We start from the raw sequence: 11,937 nt of genomic DNA on the forward strand, positions 1-11,937 counted from the left end.
GCGTTTGGTTGCAGTCACCATAGTTATGTTATGTCCACTAACACTTCACTACTGAAAAAGAGTCGGGGAGGACTGTGAGGTGGACTGTGAGGTGGACTGTGGGGAGGACTGTGGGGAGGACTGTGAGGTGGACTGTGGGGAGGACTGTGGGGAGGACTGTGAGGAGGACTGTGGGGAGCACTGTGGGGAGGACTGTGAGGAGCACTGTGAGGTGGACTGTGGGGAGGACTGTGGGGAGGACTGTGAGGAGCACTGTGAGGTGGACTGTGGGGAGGACTGTGGGGAGGACTGTGAGGAGCACTGTGGGGAGGACTGTGAGGAGCACTGTGAGGTAGACTGTGGGGAGGACTGTGGGGAGGACTGTGAGGAGGATTGTGGGGAGGACTGTGAGGAGGATTGTGGGGAGGACTGTGAGGAGGATTGTGGGGAGGACTGTGAGGAGGACTGTGAGGAGAATTGTGGGGAGGATTGTGGGGAGGACTGTGAGAGGGTTTTGTACAACCACTTCTTTCAATCTACTGTAAAATAAAACCAGACAGTCACTATGAGGTAGCTGTGTAACGAGTGCTAGACCTGAGCATCAAGGCTCCTGTCCACAGTTTCAGAGACCTTCTACACCTGAATCACAGGAGACTAACCTTCAAACACGTCGACCATATTGAAGAAGGCCAGAGAGAGGGAGGACTTTCCACTTCCTGTGCGTCCACAGATGCCCACCTAGAGAGAGGAGAGGGAGAAAGAGGGATTAGTTATTAAACCGTCATTTCACGCCAGTGGGAGACACAATCTGTCACAGCTTGGCCCTCTACTCTCAGGAACAAGACTAGGAGGTTTTCCTCACAAGGTAAGTCCTACAGAAACTTTAATTTAACAGTACATTACTGTAAAGTTTACAGTAACATAGTGTCCCTTTTTTTCAGTAACTAACAGGCAACTGGCTGGCAGTAAATGACCTTAAAAACAACAGGATTGTATTTTTTACAGTGTAGTTACTGTAAAGATGGAGCTACAGCTACCCATAAACAAGCAGTCAGCCTCACATACAACCACAATACATTACTGTTCTTAGATACAGTTCCACACTCACGCTTTCTCTCATTGGTCAAAGACACCACACACACACAGCCAGGCCTCTCTACTAAGGGTGTATATCCCCAGATTTAAGATGTTTGAGTATATGAGGATTACTGTGATACCTAAACTGAGTCAGATTTAAAGGGGAATACAGGGTGGTTGTAGAAATTGAGGCTCAGCAGGAGACACTAAAATCATCATGATCTTCCAGACATAATATCAGCCCTGGAATGCTTATGAGACACAGTCACAGATACACAGATAGAGAGATCCCTAATATCCAGCCCTGCTTATAGAGCACTCACAGATACACAGATAGAGAGATCCCTAATATCCAGCCCTGCTTACAGAGCACTCACAGATACACAGATAGAGAGAGATACCTAATATCCAGCCCTGCTTATAGAGCACTCACAGATACACAGATAGAGAGAGATACCTAATATCCAGCCCTGCTTATAGAGCACTCACAGATACACAGATAGAGAGATACCTAATATCCAGCCCTGCTTATAGAGCACGGAGTCAAAGAGCGATACTAGAACACCTACTTCAGTCCTGGTGTCAAGACTTCAGTCCTGGTGTCAAGACTTCAGTCCTGGTGTCAAGACTTCTGCCGCAGTTGGTCCCTCTCCTTGTTCGGGCGGTGTTCGGCGGTGTTCGGGCGGTGTTCGGGCGGTGTTTGGGCGGTGTTCGTGGTTGACGTCACTAGTTTTCTTGCCGCCGCCGATCCACTTTTCATTTTCCATTTGTTTTGTCTTCATTGTACACACCTGGTTTCCATCCCATAATTATATGTTCCTTATTTAACCCTGTGGTTCCCCCTGGTTTGTGCGTGTTTGTTCGTTGTAAGTTGGTCTGTATTTGTGAGCTTGATTATTTTCCTTCTTGGAATATTTGTTGTTTTGAGTAAAGTTAGGTGAATTACTCATCTCTGTATGCTGTGCCTGACTCCGCCTTACCTGCTACACCGAGACGCCTTACACCTGGCTATGAACCCAGCATGAACGAACACACCTGATTCAACAAGTCAAGGGCTCCATGAACTACTCAATCAGTTGAATAATGTGTGTTGCAGTGGAGGCTGCTGAGGGGAGGACGGCTCATAATAACGTCTGGAACGGAGTGAATGGAATGGCATCAACCCATGTGTTTGATATGTTTGATACCATTCTACCTATTCCACTCCAGCCGTTACCACGAGCCCGTCCTCCCCAATTAAGGTGCCACCAACCTCCTGTGGTGTGTTGGTACTGGGCTGGATCAAAAGCCTGCACAACCCGTGTCTCTCTAGGACCAGGACTGAAGAACACGGTCTCAGAAGGAGTTCTAGTAGCTCTGTATCTCTGATTCTCTGCTCTGGACTGAATATCTCTCTCTACCTGTGTATCTGCATTCAGGCTCCTCACAGCAGAAGTGAAGCAGCCTCATCAGTCAGGTCAGATAGCAGGAGTCTGCTGAGGTACAGTAACACTGCCCTGAGAGAACGGACATGTGTGTGCAGAAAGTGGTAAGACGCACGCCACACAGAGTCGCCGCGACCAACTAGTCCGTTTCTTCACTACGTGTCAACTCACCGTTGCGTTTAGACACAGGGCTGTGATTCAAACAGAAAGTAAACGTCTGCTTGCTTTTCACTGCTTTCACTGCGTTCAAATGTGATCTTTATTCAGCGATATAGTCAGGAACAACGTGTGATGTCACAGTTGCATTAAGGGAGGGCTCTGTGAGTGGGTGTGACTTAGCTTCTGTCCGGGGTTGCTTAGCTCCCTAAAAGTGATCTTTATTCAGCGATATAGTCAGGAACAACGTGTGATGTCACAGTTGCATTAAGGGAGGGCTCTGTGAGTGGGTGTGACTTAGCTTCTGTCCAGGGTTGCTTAGCTCCCTAAAAGTGATCTTTATTCAGTGATATAGTCAGGAACAACGTGTGATGTCACAGTTGCATTAAGGGAGGGCTCTGTGAGTGGGTGTGACTTAGCTTCTGTCCGGGGTTGCTTAGCTCCCTAAATGTGATCTTTATTGAAGCTACAGCAACAATGTTCCATCTCACAGTTGCTTTAAGACACAGGGCTGTTACTTACCTTCTGTCCGGGGTTGATGTAGGCATTGACGTGTTTGAGGACAGGTTTCAGAAGGGGGTCGTAACGGACACACAGATCCTGGATCTTTATCTCTCCATGCTGGGGCCAGTCCTCGGGGACCTGGGTGGTATCTGGAAAGAACACATATAGTCAACCATTAACAAAACATGAATGAGATGTGTAATTATATACTGTGGTCACACACAATAACTAGGGTTAGCAGTTTTTCCTTGACAGGAACAGAAAAACTCTGGGCCCTAGTTATAGCCTACGGCACAATAACACATACAGTAGTACATCCAGGACAGTCATACAGTAGGACATCCAGGACAGTCATACAGTAGAACATCCAGGACAGTCATACAGTAGAACATCCAAGACAGTCATACAGTAGAACATCCAAGACAGTCATACAGTAATGAATTTGGGGACAGTCATGCAGTAGAACATCCAGGACAGTCATACAGTAGTGAATTTGGGGACAGTCATACAGTAGGACATCCAGGACAGTCATACAGTAGGACATCCAGGACAGTCATACAGTAGGACATCCAGGACAGTCATACAGTAGTAAATTTGGGGACAGTCATACAGTAGGACATCCAGGACAGTCATACAGTAGGACATCCAGGACAGTCATACAGTAGGACATCCAGGACAGTCATGCAGTAGGACATCCAGGACAGTCATACAGTACGACTTCCAGGACAGTCATACAGTAGGACATCCAGGACAGTCATACAGTAGGACATCCAGGACAGTCATACAGTAGGACATCCAGGACAGTCATACAGTAGGACATCCAGGACAGTCATACAGTAGGACATCCAGGACAGTCATACAGTACGACTTCCAGGACAGTCATACAGTAGGACATCCAGGACAGTCATACAGTAGGACATCCAGGACAGTCATACAGTAGGACATCCAGGACAGTCATACAGTAGGACTTCCAGGACAGTCATACAGTAGGACATCCCGGACAGTCATACAGTAGGACCTCCAGGACAGTCATACAGTAGTGAATTTGGGGACAGTCATACAGTAGGACATCCAGGACAGTCATACAGTAATGCATCCAGGACAGTCATACAGTAGTGAATTTGGGGACAGTCACACAACTGACGATGCAGTAAACAGAGGTCTCTTTGTCAAAAGTGGTGCCCTAAGTGCTACTCAGGACCACTCTTGATTCTGTGACCAGGCTCTGGTCTGTTTAGACTGCAGCATTTGGCTACTTCAAAAGTACTCTGTGTTTTACTGCTAAAACCATGCATGCAGTCCTTAAAATAAGGGTTGGTGGTTTTCTCCACCAACCTTAAGGGCTGCGAACGGATGCAGAGGAAACAAAAGGACTAAATGAATCAAAGGGAAGGATGGCAAGATGACAGCTCGTTGCTTGGACAAGATCCACTTATTATCGTTGTACTGCTATCAGGGCCAAACTTTCCATTACGTCACAGTGTAGGAGGACAGCCCACTCTGGCAGGGGTTCTTTGACCACAGGACTCTAGCAGGGCCACGGCTCTAGAGATGGGGGACTCTCTCCTCCCTCCCAACCATCTCTTCCTCCTCCTCTCCTCTCCTCTTCAATCCCACCTCCTCGTTGTTCCACAAGAACTCTCTCCCTCATGCTCCTCCCTTAGTTCTAAATCAAATCAAATCAAATTTATTTATATAGCCCTTCGTACATCAGCTGATATCTCAAAGTGCTGTACAGAAACCCAGCCTAAAACCCCAAACAGCAAGCAATGCAGGTGTAGAAGCACGGTGGCTAGGAAAACTCCCTAGAAAGGCCAATACCTAGGAAGAAACCTAGAGAGGAACCAGGCTATGTGGGGTGGCCAGTCCTCTTCTGGCTGTGCCGGGTGGAGATTATAACAGAACATGGCCAAGATGTTCAAATGTTCATAAATGACCAGCATGGTCGAATAATAATAAGGCAGAACAGTTGAAACTGGAGCAGCAGCACAGTCTAGCCCTCTTATCTTCCTCCCCCAAGAGACATGACCCCCTTCTCTTCTTTTTTTAACATCGCCATGGCAACAGCACATCACTTAAACTTCGATGCTGCTTTGGAAGGAGACCCGTAACGGGACTATTGTAAACTCCACAGAGACACACTAGAGAAATGATGTTGGAATTTGGGAGGAGAAACACTGTGTCAGGTCGTTCTGCCTCCACACTGTAAATCTAAAGACATTACCATACTGTCAGATTGTTGCCCTGTGCAGTTGACTGTTCTACTGCCATGGATTTTTAAATATAGTCCTTATAGATGTGTAGACGCCTAGACTATGTTGAGCCATCCTCGCTGTTACATGTTGGAGAGACATTTGATAAATGGAAGCTTCAATCAGTGCTTACTTTTCTATATTTATTTAACTAGGCAAGTCAGTTAAGAACAAATTCTTATTTATAATTACGGCCTAGGAACAGTGGGTTAACTGCCTTGTTCAGGGGGAGGAGAACGACAGATTTGTACCTTGACAGCTCAGGGATTCGATCTTGTTAACCTTTGGGTTACTAGTCCAACACTCTAACCACTAGGCTGCCTACCGGCTGCCCCTTTACTAAAGACTCTGTATACAGCCTCACTATTGTTATTCTACTGCTGCTCTTTCATTATTTTTGTAGTATTATTTCTTATTTTGTAGGTATTTTTCTTAATAACTGCATTGTTGGTTAAAGGCTTGTAAGTAAACATTTCACTGTAAAGTCTACACCTGTTGTATTCAGCGCATGTGACAAATACAATTGTATTTGATTTGATTTGATCTCGGAACACAGAACCAGATTGTGCAGCACACTGGCCAGCTACAGTCTGTCATGGGTGAGTGCTTAGTTGAGCATCTATGGATTTCATTTTGTGAGGGACTTTTCAAATAGCGTGAGCAGAGATGATGACCATATTTTGAACTGTGTGTTTCAGATTCCATTACTCTGTTCTATTGACTGTGTGTTTCAGCAGGATTCCATTACTCTGTTCTATTGACTGTGTGTTTCAGCAGGATTCCATTACTCTGTTCTATTGATTGTGTGTTTTCAGCAGGATTCCATTACTCTGTTCTATTGACTGTGTGTTTCAGCAGGATTCCATTACTCTGTTCTATTGATTGTGTGTTTCAGCAGGATTCCATTACTCTGTTCTATTGATTGTGTGTTTCAGCAGGATTCCATTACTCTGTTCTATTGATTGTGTGTTTTCAGCAGTATTCCATTACTCTGTTCTATTGACTGTGTGTTTCAGCAGGATTCCATTACCCTGTTCTATTGACTGTGTGTTTCAGCAGGATTCCATTACCCTGTTCTATTGACTGTGTGTTTCAGCAGGATTCCATTACCCTGTTCTATGATTGTGTGTTTCAGCAGCATTCCATTACTCTGTTCTATTGATTGTGTGTTTCAGCAGGATTCCATTACTCTGTTCTATTGATTGTGTGTTTCAGCAGGATTCCATTACTCTGTCTATTGACTGTGTGTTTCAGCAGGATTTCCATTACCCTGTTCTATTGACTGTGTGTTTCAGCAGGATTCCATTACCCTGTTCTATTGACTGTGTGTTTCAGCAGGATTCCATGACCCTGTTCTATTGACTGTGTGTTTCAGCAGGATTCCATTACCCTGTTCTATTGACTGTGTGTTTCAGCAGGATTCCATTACCCTGTTCTATTGACTGTGTGTTTCAGCAGTATTCCATTACCCTGTTCTATTGCCTGTGTGTTTCAGCAGGATTCCATTACTCTGTTCTATTGACTGTGTGTTTCAGCAGTATTCCATTACCCTGTTCTATTGCCTGTGTGTTTCAGCAGGATTCCATTACTCTGTTCTATTGCCTGTGTGTTTTCAGCAGGATTCCATTACTCTGTTCTATTGACTGTGTGTTCAGCAGGATTCCATTAACTCTGTTCTATTGACTGTGTGTTTCAGCAGGATTCCATTACCCTGTTCTATTGATTGTGTGTTTTCAGCAGGATTCCATTACTCTGTTCTATTGACTGTGTGTTTCAGCAGGATTTCCATTACCCTGTTCTATTGATTGTGTTGTTTCAGCAGGATTCCATTACTCTGTTCTATTGACTGTGTGTTTCAGCAGGATTCCATTACTCTGTTCTATTGCCTGTTGTTTCAGCAGGATTCCATTACCCTGTTCTATTGACTGTGTGTTTCAGCAGGATTCCATTACCCTGTTCTATTGCCTGTGTGTTTCAGCAGGATTCCATTACACTGTTCTATGCCTGTGTGTTTCAAGCAGGATTCCATTACCCTGTTCTATTGATTGTGTGTTTCAGCAGGATTCCATTACCCTGTTTCTATTGACTGTGTGTTTCAGCAAGGATTCCATTACCCTGTTCTATTGATTGTGTGTTTTTCAGCAGGATTCCATTACCCTGTTGCTATTGACTGTGTGTTTCAGCAGGATTCCATTACCCTGTTCTATTGATTGTGTGTTTCAGCAGGATTCCATTACTCTGTTCTATTGATTGTGTGTTCAGCAGGATTCCATTACTCTGTTCTATGATGTGGTGTTTCAGCAGGATTCATTACTCTGTTCTATTTGATTGTGTGTTTCAGCAGGATTCCATTACTCTGTTCTATTGATTGTGTGTTTCAGCAGGATTCCATTACCCTGTTCTATTGACTGTGTTTTCACAGCAGGATTCCATTACCCTGTTCTATTGACTGTGTGTTTTTCAGCAGGATTCCATTACCTACCCTGTTCTATTGACTGTGTGTTTCAGCAGGATTCCATTACCCTGTTCTATTGCCTGTGTGTTTCAGCAGTATTCCATACCCTGTTCTATTGCCTGTGTGTTTCAGCAGGATTCCATTACTCTGTTCTATTGACTGTGTGTTTCAGCAGTATTCCATTACCCTGTTCTATTGCCTGTGTGTTTCAGCAGGATTCCATTACTCTGTTCTATTGCCTGTGTGTTTCAGCAGGATTCCATTACTCTGTTCTATTGACTGTGTGTTTCAGCAGGATTCCATTACTCTGTTCTATTGACTGTGTGTTTTCAGCAGGATTCCATACCCTGTCTATTGATTGTGTGTTTCAGCAGGATTCCATTACTCTTGTTCTATTGACTGTGTGTTTCAGCAGGATTCCATTACCCTGTTCTATTGATTGTGTGTTTCAGCAGGATTCCATTACTCTGTTCTATTGACTGTGTGTTCAGCAGGATTCCATTACTCTGTTCGATTGCCTGTGTGTTTCAGCAGGATTCCATTACCCTGTTCTATTGACATGTGTGTTTCAGCAGGATTCCATTACCCTGTTCTATTGCCTGTGTGTTTCAGCAGGATTCCATACCCTGTTCTATTGCCCTGTGTGTTTCAGCAGGATTCCATTACCCTGTTCTATTGATTGTGTGTTTCAGCAGGATTCCATTACCCTGTTCTATTGACTGTGTGTTTCAGCAGGAATCCATTACCCTGTTCTATGATGTGTGTTTCAGCAGGATTCCATTACCCTGTTCTATTGACTGTGTGTTTCAGCAGGATTCCATTACCCCTGTTCTATTGACTGTGTGTTTCAGCAGGATTCCATTACTCTGTTTCTATTGATTGTGTGTTTCAGCAGGATTCCATTACCCTGTTCTATTGACTGTGTGTTTCAGCAGTATTCCATTACTCTGTTCTATTGACTGTGTGTTTACACACATCTTGGTGTGTGCACTGTCCAGCTTCTGTCACAAGAGACTCCAGGGTATTGGGAAGCAGCATTTTGGTGTGGGAGTGTGTTTAGTTTACCCATGGAGCCTTCGTAGTTCTCAGACTCTGTACTCAGGAAGCTGTTGACCTTCTTGACAGCAGCCATCTGGACCTCTAAGTCAGCCAGGTTCCTCACCACCCAGTTCAGGTAGTTGGTCACCTGGGTAACGGGAGGTAAACACAATATATATTTAATCCATGTTCTATGAAGTGTCCTTACTAGGTATAGAAATAATACTATTATAATAATACTATTAATTATAATAATTGTTATTATTATTATTCTAATAAGTCTGAGTGGGAGTCTTTTTTGCCCATTGCCTTGAACAATATGAGGTAAACCAAAGTATTTAATGGTTGAGAAGAATACATAAAAGGCTGATCAGTCAGAAGAGAGTGCTATGGAGAAGAGTCGTGGAAGGGCCATGCTTTCTGAGGAGTGATAAGCCTACAGAAAACAATACTGTGACAGTACAAACAAGATGGATGCTGAGGACAATACAGCTTCTATTGTTTCACACATCTACTGGCAGTGGGAGAGGAAGGACTGTCAACAACACTCCTCTCAGTAATGTGACTGATGCAGTCCTTCTCTGGACAGCTCCATAAATGTTCTACTGAATACGTTGTCTAAACACTTGCTGCCTTGACATCTTGTAACTAAAACTACAATCAGATCCAGGTGAATAAGGGCCTGTTATTAAAAAGATTCTCATTTGATGAAGTTGATCCTGTATGTTGTTTCTGTTCTGTGGGTATATTCATGTTTGTGTGACATTGGGGAGACGTTGTGTCACGGCTTCCTCTCCTTGTTGGGGCGGCGCTCGGCGGTCTACTAGCCATCACCGATCCTTGTTTCCTTTTCTGTTGGTTTCTCTTTGCTTTTTTCACACCTGGTTTCATTTGCCTTCATTTCTGTGTGTATAATTACCCCTGTTGCCTGCCTAGGTTTGTGGGGGATTATTCGTGTGATGTTGCTCGTTAAGGTTGTGCCTATTTTGTTTCCACGTATTATACCAAGTGTGTATATACTTAGGAGCGTTGTTTTCCCTCCTTCCGTGAATAAGTGGTTTCTCGGTTGTCGAGGGCGTTTGTTTTTTGGTATTGTTCCTGACCTGTATGTTTGTGGACTTTCCCATTAAATAGCACATCTCGGACATCTCTGCTCTCCTGCGCCTGACTCCTTCACCTACCTCTACACACAATCGTGTAACACGTTGACTCACTGTGAGGGCGTAGGTCAGGCCTAACCCCACCATGCTAGAGGGAAGGCTCTTGCCAGAGCTCCATATTGAGGCTACTGCTGCTGTTAACACAATGACAGCACCCAGGTAGTCCTGAAAGAGAAAGAGAGTCAGATAAGATAGTTAGAGGGAGAGACAGAGAGAGAGAAGTTGTGAATTCAACACAGCATTTAGCTCTAATCTCAAAAAGTAATTTCTTCAAATTTTGCAGCTCAGTGTGATAAGAAACCAGGGAGTATTGTGTTACTCAGGGAGTATTGTGTTACTCAGGGAGTATTGTGTTACTCAGGGAGTATTGTGTTACTCAGGGTGTATTGTGTTACTCAGTAAGATACCATTAGTATTACAATAGTCCCATATCTTCTTAATAATGTCATGGTTGAATCATGGACATGAATGTGATCTCACCGTTCTGACCTCCAACCAGCGATTGGCAGCAGAGAGGAACAGGTAGGCTGTGTTGTTGGTATCTGTCAGCTCCAGCATCTTCTGCTTGAATCGAGATTCATGTCTGAAGAACAAATGGAAAATAATATAGCTAATACCTACCAGATTATTTCCCATGTGACCAGGTTTGAACCCGGCGTCTAGACTGTGTTCATCCGTACGTCTCCAGGTCCCAGTCCTGGTTATGGTTCATAGAACCACCTCCGTTAGACAAACACTGAAGTGGGATTGTTTCAGGACTGGACTAACGTGCCTGATGATGTGAGTTGGACCATGGCTGCTACATAGCTAAGTGACATCTAACATTGGACCAAGAGAGAAAGAGAAGAAGCCACGGTGCTGCCAAGATGAGGAAGTCTTCAGGGAGGAAGAGGCTGTGTGAGGGGTAGTAACCGTGAGAGCTGTTTAATGTTGGATTACCACGATTCTGGGGAAAAGGAGGAATGTTCGTGAACTGTTTAGAGTGGGGTACATGTCATTCTGGATCAAGAGAAAGATTTGGGTTTGTGATGTCCTCCTTCCTCCATGAATAATGAATGGTTCTGGATGGGTTGGAAGACCTCTAGATGGGATTCAAGTTGTTCACACTAATATTACATATACGCAAAGGAATTAACCTCCAGTGTCAACAAATCCACCACTTTGTTTCGCGTTTCGGATCGCTAAGTACAGTGTCACTGCCTTCCTAAAACCTATAAGTGCTTCTTGAGTATGTTGTGTAACGATGCTCTGGGCTTAAATTTCCACTCTGTCACACGTGTGTGTGCGTGTGTGTGTGTGTGTGCCTGTGTGTGTGCATGTGTGTGTGTATGGTACACTGGCCTGAATGCTCGGATGGTGGTGAGTCCCTCTGCAGTCTCAGAGAAGTGGCAGAGCAGAGGAAGCTGGGTGGAGTCATCTAAGTCCTGAAGGTCCCTGAGAGAGAAAGAAGAAAAGTCTGGACAATGTGGAAACAGAGACGAAAAGCATAGTATAACACAATGACAGCGCCCAGGTAGTCCTGACAGAGAGAGACAGATAAGATAGTTAGAGGGAGAGAGAGAGAATTTGAAGTTGTGATGCTGTTGTGATACTGTAAAAGGAAACTACATTGAGCTGAAATGGACTAGGTCTGCCCAGTGAACTCACTTTGAGGCGACCCGGAAGTACTTCTGTATAAAGTAGAAGGACACAGCCAGAGGAATCAGAGCGATGAGGAAGCTTGGGGTGACGAACGCTATGACCCCGATGGCTGACAGGCAGAGCAGAGTGGAGCGGGTCAAAGACTCCAGGGTAGGAGGGATGTGCTGGAGAAAGGGAGGATAGAAGAGGGGGGGGGGGTAGAGAGAGAGGGGGGGAGAGAAGAGAGAGGGGGGATAGAGAGAGGGGGGGGG

The 11,937-nt window shown here is 44.7% G+C and overlaps 1 protein-coding gene across 1 annotated transcript in view; it reads right to left on the reverse strand.

The window, feature by feature from the left end:
• Positions 1–11,937, reverse strand: part of LOC109881568 (ATP-binding cassette sub-family C member 9-like) — a 62,085-nt gene that overhangs the window by 9,630 nt on the left and 40,518 nt on the right. Inside the window, 7 exon segments of the mRNA XM_031815373.1 lie at positions 639–717; positions 3,159–3,289; positions 8,913–9,033; positions 10,100–10,210; positions 10,526–10,628; positions 11,387–11,479; positions 11,693–11,850. Of these exon segments, the coding sequence (XP_031671233.1) occupies positions 639–717; positions 3,159–3,289; positions 8,913–9,033; positions 10,100–10,210; positions 10,526–10,628; positions 11,387–11,479; positions 11,693–11,850 (796 nt within the window).

The sequence above is a fragment of the Oncorhynchus kisutch genome, unplaced genomic scaffold (genome assembly GCF_002021735.2).
Source record: "Oncorhynchus kisutch isolate 150728-3 unplaced genomic scaffold, Okis_V2 Okis09a-Okis19a_hom, whole genome shotgun sequence".
Lineage (NCBI taxonomy): Eukaryota > Metazoa > Chordata > Actinopteri > Salmoniformes > Salmonidae > Oncorhynchus > Oncorhynchus kisutch.